Source organism: Schistocerca serialis, chromosome 6 (genome assembly GCF_023864345.2).
Source record: "Schistocerca serialis cubense isolate TAMUIC-IGC-003099 chromosome 6, iqSchSeri2.2, whole genome shotgun sequence".
NCBI classification, from domain to species: Eukaryota; Metazoa; Arthropoda; class Insecta; order Orthoptera; family Acrididae; genus Schistocerca; species Schistocerca serialis.
Genome location: NC_064643.1, coordinates 576499747 through 576524646, shown reverse-complemented (window position 1 = coordinate 576524646; position 24900 = coordinate 576499747). Strand labels below are relative to the sequence as shown.

Below are 24900 nucleotides of genomic sequence, written 5' to 3'. Positions count from 1 at the left end.
CACCTTTCATAAATATCTGTCTCCTTTCTTTTAACAAATCACCCACACATAATCACCTTCTACAAACTCACCAATATTTAATGCTACTTTGAAAAAAAAAAAAAGTGCAAATAAATTCATGTAAGCTGAGGTATTCTTGTGCCATCTACTAGAGAAATTCTTCCTAACCACTCAATATCCGACATGGAATGTCATGTTCAGATACTTTTATGACATTTTCATGATAAGGGATGCGATTATGATGTGTTAACCGGTCCTTGGGCCACCTCTAATCAACAATACCTCTGCTATTACAGACTCACTCCTTCACCAATGATAAGCCTGTCACACACAGTATTCCACTTGCTGACCTGAAAAACCTTTTGGTCAAAAATATATCCTGTCTCACTTATCTTACACTCACAATACTCAGCTAGAAGTGCTAACCTGCTACAAAGGAGCATACTCCACATTACATTATACTTCTACAGTCTACAAACTAGAGAAATTCTTCCTAACCACTCAATATCCGACATGGAATAGGAGTAGGTATTAAAATCCATGGAGAAGAAATAAAAACGTTGAGGTTCGCCGATGACATTGTAATTCTGTCAAAGACAGCAAAGGACTTGGAAGAGCAGTTGAACGGAATGGACAGTGTCTTGAAAGGAGGGTATAAAATTAACATCAACAAAAGCAAAACGAGGATAGTGGAATGTAGTCGAATTAAGTCGGGTGATGCTGAGGAAATTAGATTAGGAAATGACACACTTAAAGTAGTAAAGGAGTTTTGCTATTTGGGGAGCAAAATAACTGATGATGGTCGAAGTAGAGAGGATATAAAATGTAGACTGGCAATGGCAAGGAAAGCGTTTCTGAAGAAGAGAAATTTGTTAACATCGAGTATTGATTTAAGTGTCAGGAAGTCATTTCACAAAGTATTTGTATGGAGTGTAGCCACATATGGAAGTGAAACGTGAACAATAAATAGCTTAGACAAGAAGAGAATAGAAACTTTTGAAATGTGGTGCTACAGAAGAATGCTGAAGATTAGATGGGTTGATCACATAACTAATGAGGAAGTATTGAATAGAATTGGGGAGAAGAGGAGCTTGTGGCACAACTTGACTAGAAGAAGGGATCGGTTGGTAGGACATGTTCTGAGACATCGAGGGATCACCAATTTAGTATTGGAGGGCAGCGTGGAGGGTAAAAATCGTAGAGGGAGACCAAGAGATGAATACACTAAACACATTCAGAAGGATGTAGGTTGCAGTAGGTACTGGGAGATGAAGAAGCTTGCACAGGATAGAGTAGCATAGAGAGCTGCATCAAACCAGTCTCAGGACTGAAGACCACAACAGCAACAACAACAGTCTAGAACAGCTGAATCTCATCCTCTGTCAGCTCCAGTGCTCTTGTCCTGCATAGGGACTATCCTCTCAACCCTCTCCCGTCACACACTCATAAAAAAAAGTGGTATTCCACCAACTGCCCCATGTAAAAATATCTTGGTGCATTTCAGTACCACTCCTACCTAAATCTGTTACAACATGGGACATATGCGTGTGGCAGACTTCTGTTGTAAGACTTCTCCCATTTGTCAACACATATTTTATCCCACCAGTGACAGCATCACGTATGAAAGAAGCCATGTCACAGGTAAATTATGCTGCAACTACTGAATGTCTTTATATGGGTATAACTACACTCATTAGCTATCCTTTATAACTAGATGTTGCCAAAATGTAGGCATGATAATATTTGACTACATGAAGGCAGAACATGATAGTCAACTTCAACAATTGCTTCACAACTGTATCATAAGGATCCTCAATCCCAAACATAATTTTCTCTGAACGGTGAGGGTAGAAATTGTTCTTTCAACACATCATTTGTACAATCCTGCTGGCTACAATGTCTGCTTGTCCTTGACCCACATTCACCATCAATGTATTTTTATAATCTACGTGGTACATTCCATGAGTACTTTTATACCTAACATTACAAAAGGGATTCTTCTGTTTATCTCTCTATCCAGTACCTTGTTATACTGGTATTATGAGTACAGCAGTTGCAACAGGTAATGTTGTAAAACTGCAATTGCTACTTCCCCTTCAACACCTTTTATACACTCTTGTTTCATCAAGACAAAAAAAATCTTAAGAAATGAATAGAATATGTACTATGAAAGGTTCAAGTTGTTTCAACTTGAGAAGTAAAACTATGAAAATTACAAATTATTTCCTTAAAATATATATCACTATTTAACAAATAATGTAAATAATTTGGGAGTAATGGACTTCACTCACTGAATAGTTGCAGCATTGAGCTGCTGACAGGGTCACACAAAATAGAGGAGGAAAAAATCCTAGATTTCCAAATCAATTCTTTCTCGAGCAGTGCACACACACATGCACGTGTGCATGTGCGTGCACACTTATGACCCTGGACTGGTGTTCAGCAGATGGACTGCCGAACTATAATCCCTACTCTACTACTACTACTACTACTACTACTGCTACCACTACTACACTGTGTACCCAGCCAGCAGCATGTAGGGGCACATCTGTGTGTGTGTGTGTGTGTGTGTGTGTGTGTGTGTGTGTGTGTGTGTGTGTGTGCGCGCGCGCGCGAGTGTGTGCGCGTGTCTGTGCGTGCGTGCGTGTGTGTGTGTGTGTGTGTGTGTGTGTGCGCACATGCTCGAAACAGAATTTATTCCAAAAGCCAGAAAGTTTTCATTCTCTATTGTGTGCCTGTTGACAACATTTCTGTTATTCAATGAGAAGTCTCCTTTACTTCTAAATTATTTGCATAACAATATTTTTTCACTTTTGTATCCCATAGGTGAAAAACAGTTTGATAAAACAAATGAAATTCTTACTTTGTCACAAACACCTTGACTTTTGTTGGCACTACAGTTTCGAGGACACATGACAATTGAACAGTTAGATCCAGTCCAGCCATCTTTACAAACACACTGATCATTATGACAAGTATGGTTTCCACTACAGTCTTTCTCACATGTCATCACTGTGTAACTGGCATTAAATCCCTCTGACAAGTCAGCTTGCTTATAATAAACTGTTAAAATACCTAAAAAAACACAAAGGCATCATGAGTCACAAAAAAATAAAATGATTATGCCATACCAAACTTAAGAGAATTCAAACATGGTGGAACAAGGCAAAAGGCAAGTTGCTTGTCCAGTATGACACATACAGACTAAACATAAACATTAACTAAGACCACAGAGGCTGTTCAAGAAACATTTCCACAAACTCTAAGTAGTCAATATCTGTTAGAGTTGGTAAATGAAGATTTTACAACAAATACCTGGCTTTGTTTCTGCAAATCTCTTCATGTGAGACTTCAATGCTAAATATGCAGTGCCTGTGTTGTTTAGAAGTATGATGAAATATTCCTCTGGACATGCATGCATGTCCAAGGGAACAGGCAATGTGGTGACTGCAGCCATAATGAAACACATGAACCACATTCACAGCTGCGAATGTGGACTACCAGCAGCTGTACAATGTAATGACAACAATGAAAATTTGTGCGAGATTGGGACTCGAACCTGGATATCCTGCTTATCATGAGCGATAACGGCCATTTTCCTACATTACATAATTAGAACTGATGGGAGAAAGGATCATCACTGGTGTTGCAAGTATGATATATGAAATCTCAATGTATGCGGCAGGAGCCCAAATACATGATTGATGTCAGTCAGACTGCCACAAGTACACGAATGAAGCAAGTGCAAAGTACAAGTGAGATCTGTGCATCATGTGTGGAAAAACTGAGTAGTTCTCACATTTCCTATTTAATGATTTCACTAACGCACATATTTGCTAACATTACAGAATCTAATGCAAAGTTAAGTCGACAAATGATGATAAATGTTACACTGACCTGATTTTGCCTCAACAGTTACAGGGTATTCTGTATCTGCTGAGCAAAATACTCCCAGTACATGATTCTGATGGCTGCCTGATGCTGACATGAAATCTGGTAAACCATCATAAACATAAATGCTATTTTCCTGGCAGCTGACATTAATATCATCATGGATTGTAAACTGCACCACACTGGACTGGCTGCAGAACAATATAAAACAAAACAACATTATAATAAAGAGCTGATCAAATCATCTGAAAAAGAGTTATTTCATTCAAGAAAGACAAACCTTGGATGAGAGGTTACAGACTTGTTCTGAACATCAAATGGGCTTACAATCCACAGGCATTCATGAATTGGTATAGTACGTTGGCGTTGTTCCCATGGAGTTAGTTGTCCAAGACGGCTGCCTAATCCTTGACTTTCTAATCCAGTGAGCATTCCCCGAGATGCACACTCATAATAGCACATGCCTCCATGTCTAATCAGATTACAAAAAGAAAATTGACAAAGTTTAATGTAACTTACGTACACCATTGCAAAACATTTCAGATGAATGAGGACACAATTGAAATAAAACCACCTTCAACATAAAGAGTAACTGAAAAAAGTAAGATAACAATAATTTGCCACAAAAAAGACAACCTTCTATGAAAAAAATATAAACTCTTTCATCTATTAATTTTGAACCATAAATCTGCATCATTCCCCAGTTTCTACACGAGTTTCTCCAATTTTCAGGTGATGGGTAATTGAATACAAGGTGTTCCAGTAGAAATGGTCAATATTCAGGGATATGACAGAAATGATCATTTGAAGAAAAAAACTTTTATGGGCATATGTCCCATTCTGAATGGTTTCTAAGATAGAACATATTTAACTGATATTTGCTTTTGGGGTTGTGGTGCACATGAGTATGTCTTCCCCATGCAACTTCTTTGGTGTCCTATTCGAACCCAAATTACCTTGCTTTTTCAACCTCTTTGCTCAAGATGTCCTTCTGCCATTAAACTAACCCATTGAATGTGCAGTTGTCCACAGTGTGTAGTGAGTGAAGTAGTGTGAGGAATCATGCACAAGCTAAAATGTCACACATCTATACTATTGTGTAATACATAGGTACAATGTATGTTCACAGTTTTTTGTGACCGTAGTACTCCTGCTACTTTCGAAGAGTACCATCGGTGCTTTCAACTTGTCCAAGTCCTGATCGCGGAGTGTTTACAAGAGTTTTGAGCACAATGTATAAAACAGGTATTCTTCCAAGTTCCCATTTCTCTTCTGAATGTTTAGTTCAACTACCTGTGCAGCAACAGCAACACATCATTGTAACGGTGCAGCGTAATCCTGCTGTCAGTACACAGCAACTTTCTGCATGTATCAGTATCCCACAACCATGCATATGGCAAACATTTGATGTGGAAATCTTGGACCCATTTCACACTTAGCATGTCCTTAATCTTCATATTGGTGACAATGCCACACAACTTGAATTCTGTTACTACTTAAATGACAATTATCATTTGCTTCCATTAATATTATTTGCTGATGAAGCCACATTTACGCAGAATGGAATCAATAACCACACAATAATCATCCATGGTCGTAGGAAACCCCCACACGTTACAGTGTAAACCAATTTCTAAGTCACAATGCTTGGTGTGACATGATCAGTAACGTGTTGATAGATGCAGTTATTTCAGAAGAGCAAATGTTGGGACATAATTTTTGAAAAATTCGTTTTTTAACCACCTTGAGGACATTCCTTTGGCCATGCTGATTGTAATTGTACTTCCAGGATGGCAGAGAACCTCCACATTTTATCAGACATGAGAGGGAACATCTCAACTGCACTTACCCTAATTGCAGGATTGGTTGTGGTAGACAATTAACTGGTCACAAGATCATCAGACCTTATGCCAATAGATTTTTGTTTATGAGATTGGGTGAAGTCTGAGATGTGCATATGAAAAGTGAATATGTGAAATGAATTGCCTGGACATATCAGGGACAATGCTGCCCACATTAAGAAACACCCAAAGGCACTCTGACAAGCAAAACATGTTCCTTCAAAAGTGCACAAATGACAAGTGCTTTGATATTGACAATGGGCTGTTCGAACCTTTACTGTGAACTGTACAACACATGTAATGTGGTGTGTGATAATGCTTAGGGCTGAATGAGTAAAAAGTACATATTTTTCAACTGATACGTTGTAAAATGCATGTCGTAATGTTTACTAACTGTTGTACATGAGTAAACACGACAATGTCAGGTTTACACACGTACAACAGTTAGTTAACATTACAACATGTGTTTTACAACATATCCATTGAAAAATATGTATTTTTTACTCATTCAACTGTTGTACATGTATAAACCTTACAATGTATTGCACAATACACAATATAAATAATGCTGTCCATTAAATGTGTTTCACCTCGGAAACCATTTGGAATAAGGCATACGTCCACATGAAGTTTTTTGCTTCACGTTACTGTTTGTGTCACATCCTGGATATTAAGCATTCCTCTTGGGACATCCTGTATATGATGACTTGTACCTGCATTTAGTCTTTCTGCTAGCCTAGTAACTTAAAGCACTCTGAACTCACCTTTTATGCACATCAAACAAACAGTTAAATTGATGCCAAATAAAACATTACACTGCAATAATAAAACATTCTCATTGCAAGTACAGGAGTAGATTTTAATTTTAATGACTGAAACACACTGTAGGAAACAGTAACTTGAAGATTCGGACATTTGCTATAAACCAGTTTCTTGTTCTTTACTGTTCACTGACTGATTTGTAGAACTGCATCTCAGGAAGATCATTCCTGATGACATTACTAGATGTACGAGAGGCCACATAATCAGTGATCAAGTGTCTTGCAATATTATGTAAAATGTATATATTATCAATATTGTATATATTATCAAATCATACCTGAATTACAATCAGTAAAGGAGGTGAACAATAATGGAAACAAGATTCCATGTCTGCATTATCTGTGCTATCTACTCTCAGGAACTGCACTGCAGCAAAAAATGCTGACTGTCAGAAGAGCTTTCCTACAGTGTACTTCCTAGCCCAATATTTGGATCTGCAAACTGACTGACTGAAATACTTCCAAAGATGGCTACGATAATAACTGTTTTATGTTCTCTTTTTGGTATTTTAAGTAACAATTAAATAAATAAGAAAGGTATTTACTTAAAATCCTAAACTGAACAAAATTAATTCTTACCTTGGATCACCATAATAGCCCTTCTTACATCTTTCACAATTTTGACCTTCTGTATTGTCTTGGCAAAAACATTCGCCTGTCTGACGATCACATATTCCTTTACTATAGTTCCCGTGCTCATTACAATTGCATAACTGACAACCACTACTGGTTGCGTTACCATAACTTCCTGGCCTAATGTACGAAAAAATGAATTTAACATTTTTAAGAAATATTTTTTACTTCACATACTCATTATTAGCGTATTTATGAACATTGGAAATTTTCAAATAATCTTACCGGCAAAACTGACAAAATTCTCCTTCAGTCCAGTCATGGCAACTGTCACATTTCCCAACACCTTCTAAACAAGTAGAGTGATTGTTGCAACCACAATTAATACCACAGTCTTCACCTGTCCAGCCAAGCTCACATTTACAGACATAATCTGGAGGACCACCACAGTACCCATGGATGCAATCACTGTCACAACTAAAAACAGAACAAAAATTAACATTTTAATGTGCTGAGATGCTCATTCAATTCAAAACACACAAACTTAAATTATCTTCATAAAGTGCTCTGCAAAAGCTATATTAGATTTTTTAAGGTGAAGAGTAAAAGGAAGTATATAAGTCAATGAGGACACAATTCCTATGTAAAAAGGAGGTGTTTTCATTTTTATGTTTTAATAAAATCTTCATTAACACTGAGAAATTAATGTTAGTTACACATGTTTTGCTAGTTTTCTAGTTTATTAAGAAGCTACACTGGGACACTGGTAAAGTGGTAATTGACAATGAAGAACAAAACGTGTGAGGTCCTCCCAAGAGTAGTAAAAGATATTCGTTTAATTCCTGCTACATGATAAATAACACAAATTTAAAGACTGTCAATTCAACTGAATACCTAGGGATTACAATTTCAAACAACTAGAATTGGAACCATCACATAGAAAATGTTGTGGGGTAGGTGAACCAAGAACTGCATTTTATTGGCAGACCACTTAGAAGATGTAACTGATCTACTAAAGAGATTACCTAAACTATGATTGTCCATCATATGCTTAAGTATTGATGTGTGCAATGGGATCTCATGAGAGAGGATTAGAGAAGGATATCAAAAAAAGTTCAAAGAAGGGCAGTTCGTTTTGTACTACTGCAAAACGGGAAAGAGTGTCACAGAAATGATTAACAAAGGCATTTTTCATAGCAGTGAGATCTTTTCACAAAATTTCTATCACCAACTTTCGCCTCTGAATGTGAAAATATTTTGTCAACTACAATGTACAAAAGGATAAATGATGATCATAATAAAATAAGAGAAATCACAGCTCACATGGAAATAATTAGGTGTTCATTTTGCCCAAATGCTATTCGAGAAAGGAACGGTCCACAAATAGTCTGAAAGCTGTTCTATGAACCCTTTGTCAAGCACGTGGATGTGAATTGCAGAGTACTGATGTAGATAGGGCCAAGATAAAACTGCAAGCGACCTTTACTGAGGTCATCTATGAATTCAGTGCATGAAAATTTTAGCATAAAGCTTTATTATTTAAAAAAATTGAAGTTGATGTATGCTACAAAAAATTTTTCACGTGAATCAATAGTAGCACTGAAGGTCACGAGTCTTACACGTATTAGGCACCGTAACACATTGCACACTTGACAATTGTAAGATGGCTTTCCCAATATGTGTCTAAATGCTTCAGACTCTCGCAATTCCATATTTGTTTTATATAGCCGTGAGCCACCTTACTAAAACCATTAAGTGTCAAAGTCACCTTAAGTATTTTGTCTCTTATTTCAACTACCAAGTGGTCTTTTCTAAAGCTTCCTGGTGCACACCACCTCCTCCAGTCAGAGAGGAAGTGATCTATTCTTGTGATGATACTTATACTTCACATAATGTTACTGACATGCTTTAGTTCAGTACAGGCAAGGACAAAGATTGTTATTAACAAGATCCTTGTAAGAAAAAGAAAAATAATAAATAGTTGCAACAGTAAGAAATGTAATAATGATGCGAAGAAGATAAGATAAAGCTGTGGCAGAACTGACAGTAACTGAATCAAGAATGTAGAAAGAAGGAAACATTTTCTTATAAACTGTCACAAGCAGATTACATGGCATAGTTATGATCAAATATCAAAAATGGGCTCCATGTTATGGTACAAATCATTAAAAAATTTAAGTTAATTTTTAATGGTATTATAACACATTTAAATAGTACCTTTTGTCTGCAGAGGTGAAAATTCTACGGGATTCTAATATACAGAAGACAAACTTACAATGAGAAGGCCCTTGATAATGGTTATCTGCAAGTAGCAGAGTTTAAAATTTCTCTTGTTTATTACGTAAAAATTATTCACTTTATCAGGAAGTGCTGTTCCGATATTTTCATATCCATAAAGAAACTAATGATTTCTCTTGAAGTTACATTAATTTCCATGAGTTTCAAACACGAATGATCAACAACAGATATAGATTTTCCACAAACAATAATTCAACCAAACTCACTCACATTAATTTTGCCTCCACATCACCCCAATTTTTAGAATTTTTGTACAAGTCTTTGTCTCGTTTTGGAAGGAATTTAGACTTCTATATTACAATGCCTCTTAGGATCCACTTGAGGAACATGCAGCAAAAATAACTCATCTATGTGAATAGCTTTTACTCTGTAACACTAATAAACTTTCTTTGTGGGGTTCTCCAGTTATCTATGGACAATACTGAGATGTTCAGTTATTTCCACAGTGATTAATGACAGAAATACAGATTTATAATACAGCAAAACCTTACGTCTTTACACAGGTATGAATTCCATCTCCTATAAATCCTTGTTTGCACTTGCAAGTGTAGGAACCATGTGTATTTGTACATTCAGCATTTGGATGACAATCATCGAGTCCCAAATCACATTCATCCACGTCAGGACACATTGCGTATGACCATCTTGTTCCATTCATATCTAGTGTTGTGTTATGATACAAATTTACTGCAGCAGAGCAGGAGTCTGTAATGAAAAGTATTTCATGTTTAGATAAGTTTAGGAGGCATTGCTTTGTCATTATGAAACATCGCATCTAAAAATTAAATTGACAAGACAGAGTACTCAGGACATTGCAGAATGAAATTTTCACTCTGCAGCAGACTGTATGCTCATATGAAACTTCCTGACACATAAAACTGTTTGTCAGACCGAGATTTGACCTTGGAACCTTTACCTTTTGCGGGCAAGCTTGAGCTGTGCCTGGGTAGCTCTATAAGCAGAGCACTTGCATGTGAAAGGCAAAGGTCCCTAGTTCAAGTATCAACCCTTAACACAGTTATAACCCACCAGGAAGATTTATCAGATAATTGCGAAAAAGTGAGCCTTAAGATAAATCTGTGCATGAAATATAGCATGCACATCAAGTAGGTAACTGCAAGACATAAAATACTGAACAATAAATCTCGAACAGTTAACTGATATCCAAGAAGATTTAAAACCAAATATTTTTGATGAATCAAGCTGGGTTGGAGGTCTTATGGAAGAAACACAACTGGTTTTAAATCTGATATGCCAACATACTTAAAAAGGTTATTTTCGAACGGTGTGTTCTTTCTTTCTATTCTAACACATGGCTGTGAAATGTGAATTTTAAACAAGTTTTTCAGAAGGAAACTATGAATAAAGGAAACTATGAACAACTCAGAGAGCTAAGGAAAGGTCACTCCTGGGTCTCACCAGAAAAGGCGGAAAAGTGAAGACATAACAGCAATAACAGGAGTTTAGGATATTGTGCAACAGGTAAAAGTTCTAAAATGGAAACAGGCAAGGCATATTGCACAAAGAAATGACAGAATACAGACAAAGGTAGCAGTAGAGAGGAGTCCCAAAGAAAGAGCAAGATCACAAGGCTGGCCAATGTAATAAAGAAATGAAGAAAGTTGCAGGTAGAGAGACAGAGAGGCATGAATATGGCAACTGAAATTGTATTTTTTTAACTTAAGATTAAAGAAGCTACATCCTGTACAGGTTTATTTAGCAGAACGATAAATATCTAAACAATATTCAAAGACAAGAAAAATAACTGGAATGAAATAAGAAACATATACAGTAACCAAATTAAATAATTGAAATAGGTGTGTACAGTGATGAATATCAATGCCACACTCACTACTACAGTTGAATTCATCATAATGCACAATTAATACAGTTGCAGGATACGACAAAATGAATAGCATAAAATATAAGCTGAAGGATGGTTAAAGCAAAAAGACAGATTATGATGCAGAGAGCACTGAATCTCATTAGACAGCAATACTGGAAAGATAGACAATCAAACTAAAAAAGAACACATTAATAATATTATGAAAAGGAAAGTTCCTACTTGCAAGAACCTACAGTTTTGTGTGTGTGTGTGTGTGTGTGTGTGTGTGTGTGTGTGTGTGTGTGTGTGCGCGTGTGAGATCTATTTTTGCCGAAGGCCATACTGGCTGAACGCTAATTTGTGACAATCTTTTTGCTGTGCCTATCTGTGACTCAGCATCTCCTCCATGTGGTGGGAAGCCACTTTCCTTTTCAATTTATTGTTACATTCCATCCTGGATTTTCCATTGTTTGAAAGAACACACTAAAATCTCCAACTTAATAGCTTGGGCAGGAATCTAAAAAATTGTAAAACACATACTTATTCATTTCATTTTTGGATAAAACAGAGGGCAGATCGAACAATGGGAAAGAATGCACATTTTGTGTGTGATGATGTACATATCCAGGAAGGAAAGTGGGCTTGGTTGGGGAAAGTCAGAAATGAAGAACAGGTCACTCAAATTCCTGGATGAGAGAACCCACAACCTTCTAATGTGCTCAATGAAGAGTAATGCAGTATTCCTTATCTAGAAAAATTAGCAAATAAACTAAATACTACAATAAAGCAACAAAATGGTGAGTTTAATTGAGCAAAATGTTACCAGTAACGTGTATGTGCGTGCTCTGACTTTCAAAGCCTTGTCAACAAAAGTACTACAAATCAAGTAAAATATAATTGTTTGTTCCAAGTAAGTTATTACATCTCTTGAGTATGCAGCTGTTGGTAGCTTGTAGTTTGTTACACAACATATACACAACAGTACCTTTGTACTAACAATTCAATTTCTCTTTGTAGTATATCACAATACATTTTTTCTGATTGGTTGTTTTTGTGTGTTTTATTGCTTTTAATAGAAAAATTAATATTAAAGGAAATATAACTACTAACCAATATGGGGATGGCTAAAATCTCCCTCAACACACACTCCCAAAATGGGGTTTTCCTGGCTATAGCACCATCCACAACCCAAACTTTGTAAACAACTGGAACAGTTTGTGTGCCTCTTGCAAGACTTGCACTGATTATTGCTTTGTAGTCCCACATGCCTTCCACGTCCTTGAGGATTAGGTGCCAACACATAAACTTGGTCCACCCACTCCCGACACTGTCCAAACTGATACTCAGAGGTATATATAGAAAACGAGAAACACTCCTGCAATAAAATAAGTTTAACATCACACAAAATAACAAACATAAAGCACATCCAGTACAAGATAATGCAAGTAAACAAACTTATTGGAATGAAACACTTACACAGTTGGTATAAAACACGAATGAAATGGATGAATTATAAACAGAACACACAACATTTTGTATCAAGCTGACGAGACTCATTACATTATCACCATAAAACTGCCTAAAATCACATATCATTTATTACACAAGGAAGGAATGAAGGACATTATCTATCAGATTATCTCAGTCCCAACACTTATTTACTAGCAGCACAAATAAGTCATTTGGCCTGAACATATGTGAATAAGGATTTCCTAAAATAACAAGTTCCATTGTGTTGGCCACAAACAAGTGACTAGTTTCAGTAAAATTAACTTTTCAAGATTTTTTTATTACTCCTTTGGTGAGGGGCCTAGCGTATCACAAATAAATATGAGTAGTCTTTTCAATTATTTACATGTGAACAAGAACAAAATGTTAATTTTAGGAAAGGAAAAAAACCTGCTACTTTTTCATTTACACTATTCAGATGCTGTTTAGTAATTACTGCACAGATTCTAGCAACAGCAACAACAATATTTGTAAGAATATTTACCTGTAGAAAGTACAGAACCTTGCATAGTAAGAATAGAAGATTTTCTTAAGTGACATTGTTCACTTTTATACTAACAATCCCAAAGCCCAAATATCATTACAAATAAAGGTTAATCTGGTTGTGGTCTTCAGTCTAAAGACTCATTTAATACAGCACTCCTGTGCAAGTCTCTTCATCACTGCATAACTACTCCAAACTACAACTATTTGAACCTGCTTACTGTAGCTGAGTTTGGTCTCCCTCTGAAGATTTTACCTACCCCCCCCCCCGTTTCCGTCCCCTCATCCTCTCACCACCATCCTTTTTACCTTCCGTAAACCTATACGTGTGCCTCCCTGCCAGACAGTGTTCTTCTCCCACCGACTGTACCCTGCTACCCTTCCACCCAACAACAGACTGCTATGCTATTCACATCAGAGTTGCATTCCATTTGGAGTTGCTGGTGGAAGTGGTCATAAGTGCATGAGGGGTGTGTGTGTGTGTGTGTGTGTGTGTGTGTGTGTGTGTGTGTGTGTGCGGCGCGCACTCGTGCATGCGTGCATGTGCAGGTGCAGGTGCGCGCACGCACGTGTGTGTTTTCTTTGCTGGAGAAGGCTTTGGCTGAATGCCATTTAATGTGTAGCAGTCTTTTTGCTGAGCCTGTCTGTAACTCAACAGGCCATCTTTATGATGAGTAACAATCAATTCTCTTCCTAAGAACCTTAACAAACTACCCATTTCAGAAATGCTTTTTCAGCCGTGTTGACTTGTTCTATGTTTTTACATCTTTGCTTACTTGTGCAATCCATCTCTGTGTAATTCTCTTCCTAATTCCTGTGTAATTCTCTTCCTAATAATCTTAACAAATTACACATTTCAGAAATGTTTTTTGAGCCATGTTGGCTTGTCCTATGTTTTTAAATCTTTGCTTACTTGTGCAATCCATCTCTGTGTAGTCGCCGGGTAGTTGAGTCTTTTGTTGTATGTCCTTGGAGCAGCTTGTAGAGAGAGAGAGAGAGAGAGAGAGAGAGAGAGAGAGACCCGAAGTACATATGATGTATGCTGAGTTGTTCATGGAACTTATGGGCACACAATTGTCTAAGCAGGTGGTCAACAGAGTGGTGTCTGTCAGCAATGCTTGGGCACAATGTCCGGTTTACCCTGGATTAAGCAGGCATAGTTGCTGATGTGGGTGTTGGTGTGCTGTTCATTTTCTGGTGCCATCTGTTCTGTCCTTTTGGGACAAGGTACTTGTTACTTGATTGACACATGTGCTTCCATGTTGAAATTGCTCCCACTACACTGGATGGCCTGTGGTTCTCAATCACTCTGTCTCAAGCATTAAATTCATCCTTTGGTGCCTCCGTTTGAAATAATCTGAGTGACATATTTGTGTGTTTTAGAATTTCTTTTAGTTACAACTTGTTCAGTTATCTGCTTATTTTGTCATTTGTGCCTGAAATTAATTTTCACATGTTCTAGGCCGCCAGCTGTGTTAGTGATCACTGAGGTCGGACTTGAGTCTTATTTGTGTTGGAAGTTGTTGCTTTCCTGACTGGGGTAGCAACTATAAAGTTGCCTACGACTGTAGTATGCAAATGCTACCGACCCAGTGCATCTTGGCTCTATATACTCTATAACTCTATTGAGATTTTGCCTCTTTCAAGAAAATTAATATTTATCTTTTTAAATATAATTACTATTGTAGCTGTTTTGAGTGTTAGCCCTCAAGATTTGCATGTTACCTTTTAAGCCACTTAAGTTAATCTGCCTGAGTACTGTGTGATTTCCTGGTTCTTACATTAACTTGTTATATTTACTTTAAGATTAAACGGTTTACCCTTTCAGTAATTCTTATCACAAAATTCTTGTTGTTATACTTAAGGTTTGGTTGGAGCTTGGAGCCACACTCACATTGAGCTTCTTGTCTTGGTCTGAGCATTTTCATATGTTCTGTGATTATTATGCATGAGTTGTATGTTTGGTTGTTCACTCTCGGCTTTTTGGTTGTTTGCTGTAGGCCTTCTGAGTTGTTTGTAGCGTTTGGAGGCCCTGCCCCGGGGTTTTCTGTTACCCACCGGTTCACCAGGTGTAGCCTATCAGCACGCATATGCGTGCGCACTGCAGTGCGCCACTTCCCATCTCATCGTAGCCTCTGAGATGTTACGGCCTTCTGGATTGCTATGGCATCCCTCATAACTTGAGTTCCTATCTTGTAGCAAATGGGTGTTAATTTAACCAGTAGTGCCCATTATTCTAAACCATCTTATTCAAGCCTGGCCTGACGTACCTGCCCCTTCCATATTTTCTCTGTTTGAAGTTTGGTTTTTAATGTAATAGTTTTGATATTGGTGTAATGCTCAATCTGTTAAATGGTACTTTATTACTTTCCCATGTCAGTACCTTGAATATGCCCAATGGGCTTCCCTGAAAGATCAAATATTGGATATTTGTGTTGATACCAGACTTGTGTAACCTTTGTATTACACTTTGTAAGCTATGTTCATTAATGTTAAGCACCCATTAGGCCTGCCAAATGTGGGAATTGTAATCTGTAGCATCATTGCTGTCACTGTTCACCCAGCACTCAGGGCATGTTTAAGGTATAGTTGATTGTACTTCTTGCTTGTTAGTCCTTCCTAATTTGGCGCATTTTATTCATTTGAATTAAGTGATTAATCATCCACTGGTTCAACTGTAGGAATTTTGGAGTAATTACCTGAATCATTTGTATTTTATTTGAATTTTTGCTAACTATGCAAGAAAAGATTACCGTGCAAGGTGGCACACTGGACTTGCATTCGGGAGGATGACGGTTCAATCCCGTGTCCGGCCATCCTGATTTAGGTTTTCTGTGATTTCCCTAAATCGCTCCAGGCAAATGCTGGGATGGTTCCTTTGAAAGGGCACGGCCAACTTCCTTTCCCACCCTTCCCTAATCCGATGAGACTTATGACCTCACTGTTTGGTCTCTTCCCCCAAACAAACCAACCCAATAAAAGATTGTTGTTTTGTGAAGTAACAAATGACTTGTGATAAATGGCCAGCACCTTTCTCATACCATTTAGTTATTTCCTAACCCGGGGGTGTCCACTGACATATCAGTTTTCTTGTTATTGCCAGACTTCATTTTATTTTACTGACCAAATACCAAAACTGCTACTGGTGTGTTAGGCCCGAGTCAGTGTGCCATTAATAGCTAAAGATGGCCAACGTCATAAGTTACTGATAGTGAAATTAATAACAAACAGAGCATGAACTCTGAGCCTCATGTCTCTCCTGAACAGGATACTATCGAGAGTCTCAATTCTTATTGTATTGTTCCTTCTGGGTTATATGGCCTCCCCAAGGTCCTTAATTGTGAGTAACATTACTGCTCTGGTGTGTCGTGTAGCAAAAAACTCGTGTTCCCCTGTCTGATTCATTACAGTGCTGAATTAACGAACTTATTTCAAAATGTATTGACTTCCTCTTACTTTTTATTCAATGACCAGTACTATGAGCATACAGATGGATTTGCGATGGGGAGCCTGTTGTTGTCTATTATTGCCAATTTGTGTCTGGAAGATTTTGAGAAATGTGCCTTGGAGTTGGCACCTTGGAAACCTGCATGTTTTTTCAAATATATAGACGATATTTTTGTTGTTTTGTCTCAGTGAGAGTTTGAATGACATTTTAGAACACCTGAATTCAATCCACTTGAATATTAGTTTCACAATGGCGGGGGAAAAGCATGGCTGTCTTCCCTTTCTTAATGTGTTGGTCACAAGGAAGGTGGATGGTACATTGGGACATGCCATTTATAGGAAGCCTACTAACACTGACTTGTATCTGCAGTCTGATTGTTGTCCCCATGCAGCTCAATGAAATGGTACTTTGTTCCTTGGTTCATAGGGTCCATGTCACTGCAGACCCTGAGAGTTTGTCAGCTGAGTTAGCCCATCTCAAAGTCACCTTTTGTCAGAATGATTATAGTGAAAGACAATTCACACACGTGTTGCCCTGTCGACCAACTGTGCAGTGAGGAAGTGACAATAATACTGAGGTGGCACCAAAGTGAATGGCTTTTGATTTATGCAGGTAGCACTACGAGAAGTATTGATCATATTTTGCAGAAATATTGTGTAAAGAGCATTTTCCAACTGCCATCTAAGATCAGGCTCCTTTTAGGTTCTGTCAAGGGTGACACTGGTTTGCGTAAGGCACGTTTCTACAATGTTCCTTGCAGTTGTGGCATGTCATGTACTGGTCAGATTATCACAACTGTGGATGGCCAGTACACTGAGAGTAAGTGGCACACATGCTTACAACAGTCGAGCATATCCGCCATGACAGAATATTGTCTCGGCACCAGTCACCCTATAGAATGAAAAAGTTCCACTTCCAGCTATTGGGACAGTGTTATTAATTAAGTTGTTGAAATTAAATTAGGAAATAACCTCAGAAATAGAGATGGTGGTTTTTGTTTAAATTCTGCATGGAATCCTGCTCTCCCCCTTGTGGAAAAGCAGAGGGACAGAGTTTGTGGTACTTCTCCCATTCATTATTAATTTCACTATTGTTGACTTCAGACATTAGACATTTTTGGTTTGTGATGGCATTAGTGTTTACTCTGTGTGTGTGTGTGTGTGTGTGTGTGTGTGTGTGTGTGTTTTATCTTTCTGGAGATTCTCTGAAAACCGTAGTTTTAAATTTACTTGCACAGGGCTTACTTGCTACAGTTTTGCCCTGAAAATGGCAGGGTGTGTTCATGGTGAAATATCAGCGGTTGTCAATGACGTCACCCAGCTGCATTCCGATAAGTTATTTTTACTTCTGGTGTCTCATTTATAAGCCAATTCCCTTGGTACCATCTGTTTTAGTTCAACAACATTCTAATGCCCATGTTCTATTTTTATTGGTGCTGATAGTATTTATTATTATTATTTCTTTCTTTCTTTTCTCAGACGTTATGTCTGGTCAAAAATGGAAAGTGACGCAGACCTTGGTCAAGTGTGACTTCCTTTTAAGTGTATGGTATATGTTATATTGCATTTAGGAACTTTCGGGTAATTGAACATGTATCAATAATTACGGATTTCTGTAGTTGTATATATAAGTTTGGATGTAGCTGTATTGCATTGATGTACTGGTGGATATTGTGTGGTATGACTCCTGTAGTTGATAGTATAATTGGTATTATATCAACTTTATCCTGATGCCACATGCCCTTGACTTCCTCAGCCAGTTGGATGTATTTTTCAATTTTTTCTCCTGTTTTCTTTCGTATATTTGTTGTATTGGGTATGGATATTTCGATTAGTTGTGTTAATTTCTTCTTTTTACTGGTGAGTATGATGTCAGGTTTGTTATGTGCTGTTGTTTTATCTGTTATAATGGTTCTGTTCCAGTATAATTTGTATTTATCATTCTCCAGTACATTTTGTGGTGCATACTTGTATGTGGGAACGTGTTGTTTTATAAGTTTATGTTGTAAGGCAAGCTGTTGATGTATTATTTTTGCTACATTGTCATGTCTTCTGGGGTATTCTGTATTTGCTAGTATTGTACATATGCTTGTGATGTGGTCTACTGTTTCTATTTGTTGTTTTCAAAGTCTGCATTTATCTGTTGCGGTATTGGGATCTTTAATAATACGCTTGCTGTAATATCTGGTGTTTATTGTTTGATCCTGTATTGCAATAATGAATCCTTCCATCTCACTGTATATATTGCCTTTTCTTAGCCATGTATTGGGTGCGTCTTGATCGATGTGTGGCTGTGTTAGATGATACGGGTGCTTGCCATGTAGTGTTTTCTTTTTCCAATTTACTTTCTTCGTATCTGTTGAAGTTATGTGATCTAAAGGGTTGTAGAAGTGGTTATGAAATTGCAGTGGTGTAGCTGATGTGTTTATATGAATGATTGCTTTGTGTATTTTGCTAGTTTCTGCTCGTTCTAGAAAGAATTTTCTTAAATTGTCTACCTGTCCATAATGTAGGTTTTTTATATCAATAAATCCCCTTCCTCCTTCCTTTCTGCTTAATGTGAATCTTTCTGTTGCTGAATGTATGTGATGTATTCTATATTTGTGGCATTGTGATCGTGTAAGTGTATTGAGTGCTTCTAGGTCTGTTTTACTCCACTCCACTACTCCAAATAAGTAGGTCAATATTGGTATAGTATAGCATAAGTATTTATAGCTTTTGTCTTGTTTCTTGCTGTCAATTCTGTTTTCAGTATTTTTGTTAGTCTTTGTCTATATTTTTCTATTATTATTATTATTATTATTATTATTATTATTATTATTATTTTGTGCTGATAGTATTACATCTCTCCAAGACACTAGCCATCCTACTGATCTTCACAGTTATTTGTTATTTCAGACACAATTACTACCGTAAATCTTTTGGCTTCTCCTGAGTTTTAATTTCTTACCCAAATTACTGCTTGGTTTCCTTCACAGCTTTCATTGATTCGTTAATCATGTTCTGTACATCAGAACCAGAAGGAGAACCTTCAAGGATGTGGAACATGTCAGCTTATATGTACTAACAAAAACTATACTACTAATGAGCTGATGAGGATTGCTTTCTTCAAATTCTTGTATCAAGGAACCACACAAAAACAGTACATGAACTATGAGAAGACTTTCATCGTGCCTTTCATCATGCTACTGGACAACTGTTAACTGATCAAACAATCTGGAATAGCCTACACAAGAATCAGCTTAGGTACAGATGGCAGAATAAGTGCCTCATTTAACCAGATCACATCAGCACTTTGCCAAAGACCACAGACGTTGGCAGTTATGGTGCTGGAGGAAAGTGCTGTTCTGCGACGAAGCTAGAGCAAACTTACATGGAAAGGATGACCATATAGGGGTATGGAGAACTTGTGGGGAATGTAATATGGAAGATAGAGTGTCCTCTAACAGTCCCTTTTGAAGGAGGTGCTATACTACTGGGGGGGATTAAGGAATAAGAGAGGTCTAAAAGGAGAAATGTACATCGAGAAATACTTGATCCTCATGTACAACCTCCGACATGAGCTCTTGGGAAAGAATTTCTTCTGATGCACAATAACGCTCCTGCCCATGTTGCAGCCAAAGTGCAAAATTTTCTTTGGCAACACTATATCAATGTTCTACAGTGGTCAGCATGTGGCCCTGAGCCGGAAACCATAGAGCACTTTTGGGATTATCTGAAGAGAAGAGTTAGGTTTCATTCAAATGCTTCAGAAACGCTACAATAGTTGCAGGCTGTCTTACTAGAGAAGTGGCAAGAAATACCACTGGATTTCATTCAAAAGCCGATTCGATGTATTTTGAGATGCTGCGCTGCCCTTATTGTAGCAAGAGTGGGCAGCTTGGGCTACTGAAGTGCATCAAGAGCAAGAATTTTTTATGTGCAGCAAGATCCGCTTCAGTTTTGTGCTTATTTACAGTTTTTATACACAACAGGAAGGACAACGGGTCCCTTCTATGGGTTGTATTTATTTCCAGGTATGGGGACGTGGACAATTTTGTAAAGTAAGTTTGTTTTCATAAAAATACGAAAATTACATGCATTTAAAACAATGAACAGGCACATCATAGAACCTTAATCTGTATACTGTATGAACAATAAACAATTACTACACTGCTTAATGTTATTCATGCTTATGCCATTTAAATTTAATCTACTAAAGTAGTAAGAAAGCTGCTACTTTGAAAATCACTGCTGCCTATTTTGTTTTGTAATTTAACTGCTGCTTAGCTTAATATTTTCTTGATTATAATGGCACTGATAAAAAAAAAAAAATTTACATCTATAAATACGGAATCCTACTTACAGGTCATTATCAATTGTTACACAATTTTATAACACTGTTACCTGTCATGTAGCTAACAGAAATTTTAAATCCCTGAATCTATCTATTCAGATAATTTGTAGAAAGAGTACCTAATGAGACAAGTTTTTAATTTTCTTTTGAACTGGTAGCAATTACCAGTTTCTTGCTTTATGTTATATTGGAGGTTGTTGAATATCTAAACACCAGAGTACATAACTACATTCTGAATTCTGGACAAGGAGGCGAAGTCTACACAAAAATTATTTTTTTGTCTTGTATTGTGACTGTGTATACCACAGTTCAGTTTAAACTGATTTTTAAAATCAGCAACAAAAACTTTAAGGAGTAAATATATTGGGAAGTGAAAGTAAGAATACCAAGATCCTTAAAAAGTCTTCTGCAAGAGGTACAATTACGTACTTTATGCAATACTCCTACAGATCATTTCTGCTGAAGAAACTTAATTTAGGTGCACTGCCCCAGAGAATCATTCCATAAGACAACAAGGAGTGAAAATATGCAAAACTTTTGTGTTTAGGTCAACACAACGGGAGATGCTTCTCAGGAAATAACACGATGAACTGAGCTTCTCAGTTAGCTTATCCATCTGTTCACTTCATTTTAACTTGTTATCTAGCTGGACTGCAAGAAATGTTACACACTGTGCTTCTCTCAGTGTACCACTAATTAATGTCTACTTCTCGTGTTAAAAGGTCACTATTGCTTGTTTGAAACTTCACAGCATGAGTATTTGTGGGGTCTGTACTTAAACTGTCAGCTGTGAACCACTTGTAGGCCTGTTCCACCATCATCTGAACAGTGTCTGCTGGGGATGAGTTTGGACCATTCATTAGTATGCTTGTGTCATTAGCGAACATTATACTCAGTTTTCGAACTACTGTTTAATGCTACTGGAAGATCATTTATGTAAGTTGGAAGCAAGAGCAGACACAGTACCAATCCACGTGACACTTGACATGGCTGTTTTGGTCCCCAGTTCTGAAGTTATCTTCATTTTCCCATGACACTATCCAGCTCACTGATCACAATTATTTGCTGCCTTTGACACAACTATGTCTGGTAAACCTTAAACCTTTTATGTCTTCTCTTGAACTTTAATTTCCTTTCTAAATTTCTCCTTGGTTTCCTTCACAGCTCATTGGTACAGATTGAATAATGTTGACAACAGGCTACAATACTGTCTCACTCCCTTTTCAACTATTGCTTTCACTTTATGTCCTTCAACTCTCGTAACTGTTTCTGTACAAGTTCTAGATAACCTTCCACTTCCTGTATTTTATCCCCACTGCTTTCTGAATTTCAATAGTGTATTACAGTCAACATTTTCAAAAACTTTCTCTAACCCTACAAATGCCATAAATGTAGGTTTTCCTTTAATCAATCAATCTGCTAAGGAATGCCGTAGAGTGAGTACTGCATTGTGTGAACCTACATATCCGTGAAAGCCAAAACTGACCCTCCTCGAGATCGACTTCTACCTGTTTTCATTTGTCTATAAATAATTTGTGTCAGTATTTTGTAACAATGACTTATTAAACTGGTGGTTCAGTATTACTAACACCTATGAGCACCAGCATTCTTTGGGAAGTGTTGTTCTTGAAGTCCGAGGGTATTTCGCCTCTTTCATATATCTTCCACATCTGGTGGAATAGTTCTCTTACGGCAGGGTCTCCCGAGGATTTTAGTAATTCTAAAGGACTGTCTACTCCAGGAGCCTTGTTTCCAATTAGATCTTTCCGTGTTTTGCCAAATTCTTCTCACAGTACCAATTTCCCATCTCATCTTCATCTATTTTGTCTTCCCTTTCTATGATGTTATCTTTAAGTTCATTTTCTTTGTATAGTGCTTCTATATATTCATTCCACATTTCAGTCTACCTTTCTTTGATTAGCAATGTCTTGCCATATGAGATCTTGATATTCATTAAGCTGCTTGTCTTTTCCCCAAAGATCTCTTTAGTTTTCCTGTACATGTCAAACACCTTTCCTCTAGTCTCACAGGCTTCTACACCCTTGCATTTCTTGTATACCCATTCCTGTTTTGTGATATTGCACTTGCTGGTTATGTCAATTTTTAGAGAACTGTATTATTCCCTTTTGCCGGATTAATTTGCTACATTTTTATATTTACTCCTTTAGTCAGTTATATTCAACACCTTGCGTGTTATCCAAGAATTTCTATGGGACCTCGTCTTTTCACCTATTTCGCCTGATTCCTTCACAACTTCATCTCTCAAAGCTACCTATTCATCTTTTATTGTATTCATTTCCCCTTTTAGTCAATCATTGTTTAATGCAAACTCTGTAACTCTCAACAACCTGTAGTTCTTTCCATTTATCGATTTCCTACTTTTCTGCAATTTCTTCAGTTTCAAGCTGCAGTTCATAACCAGTAAATTATGAGCAGAATCCATATCTGGCTCTGGAAATGTTTTACAGTTTACAATCTAGTTTCACCAGTATAAAATCTATCTAAATTTTCTAGTGTCTTCCAGTCTCTTCCAAGTACACAACATTCTTTCATGATCCTTAAACCAAGGGTCTGCTACGATTAAATTAGACCTGTGCAAAATTCTACCAGGATGTTCCAACTTTTAATGCTACTACTATTTTTCCTTCTCTTCTTTTTCCCATTATTGAATATCAGTCTCTCATCAAAATCAAATTTTTGCCTCAATTAACTATCTGCATAATTTCTTTTATCTCATTATACATTCTTTCAATCTCTTCATCGTCTGCGCAGCTAATAGGCATATGAATTAGTGCTATTGTGGTCAGTGTAGGCTGTGTGCACCTTGACTATGACAATGTGTTAACTGTGTAGTTGACAGTAGTATAGTAGTTTACTTAGATGCCTATTTTCTTATTCGTTAGTAGTCCTACTCCAGTATTATCCTGTTTGATTTTGTATTTGTAATTGTGCACACAGCTGACCAGGAGTCCAGCCACCATGCTTCACAAATCCCCCTTGAATCTAACTTAAACTCATTCATTTCTTTGTGAAATTCTCTAACCTACCCTCCTGATTAAATGGTCACACATTCCTTGTTCTGAAGTGCAGAACAGTGTTGTTTTTCCCCTGACATTATCATCTTGAGTTGTCCCTCCCTGAGGAAGCTATCTTACCTACTTTTTTTAGTCTGAATGACTGCTTTGGCTCTATTTAAAGATTTTTGCTTTATTTGCTATGAATTCTGACACTCAAATGTATCATTTTCACATTCCTGAATATAGTCAACACTTTTTTTGTCATGTCAGTAAATAAATGCAATACATTAAACTACCTGTAATTACAGATTAATGAACTACTCTTAAAATGATCATAAATTAATTCCATTAAACTTAAACAATTAGAGTTTCCATACGAACTGCGTGATAAGCAAAGTGGTGAAAAGATAAAAAGAGGTAAAGTGATGAATTATAGCAAATAAAGCAAGGCTATTAAAAGTAGCTGACAGATTTATTCATAGTCCAAGAACGTATAACAAAAGCTGTTATATTCTGATCTATGTTAAGATGAGTATATAAAGATATTTTCCTTCCACAATATTTTACACAAGAGTAAGGCATCATGATTAAGGCATAAAGCAGAGCTATACACCATCAAGCAAAATAATTGTACAGTTTCCCCTTGCTTTCAGCCGTTTGCAATACCAACACAGCAAGGCCACATTGGCTGAATGTTAGAAAGAACAGGTTAGTCAGTCATCCAACTGTAAACCCTGCAACTATTTAATAAGCTGCTGCCCCTCTTCAGAAACCATAGGCCTATCTGGTCTCTCCATAGATACGCCTTGGTTATGGTTGCACTGATGGCACGACTCTCTGTATCATTAGGCATGCAAGA

At 37.2% G+C, this 24900-nt stretch overlaps 1 protein-coding gene across 1 annotated transcript in view; it reads right to left on the bottom strand.

The window, feature by feature from the left end:
- LOC126483663 (multiple epidermal growth factor-like domains protein 8) overlaps positions 1 to 24900 on the bottom strand; it is a 364127-nt gene that overhangs the window by 116789 nt on the left and 222438 nt on the right. The window contains exons 16-22 of the mRNA XM_050106722.1: positions 12360 to 12624; positions 9916 to 10129; positions 7412 to 7603; positions 7133 to 7306; positions 4172 to 4363; positions 3898 to 4082; positions 2864 to 3075 (exon numbers count right to left, since the gene is read on the bottom strand). Coding sequence (XP_049962679.1) covers positions 2864 to 3075; positions 3898 to 4082; positions 4172 to 4363; positions 7133 to 7306; positions 7412 to 7603; positions 9916 to 10129; positions 12360 to 12624 — 1434 coding nt within the window. The remainder of the gene's footprint in view (positions 1 to 2863; positions 3076 to 3897; positions 4083 to 4171; positions 4364 to 7132; positions 7307 to 7411; positions 7604 to 9915; positions 10130 to 12359; positions 12625 to 24900) is intronic.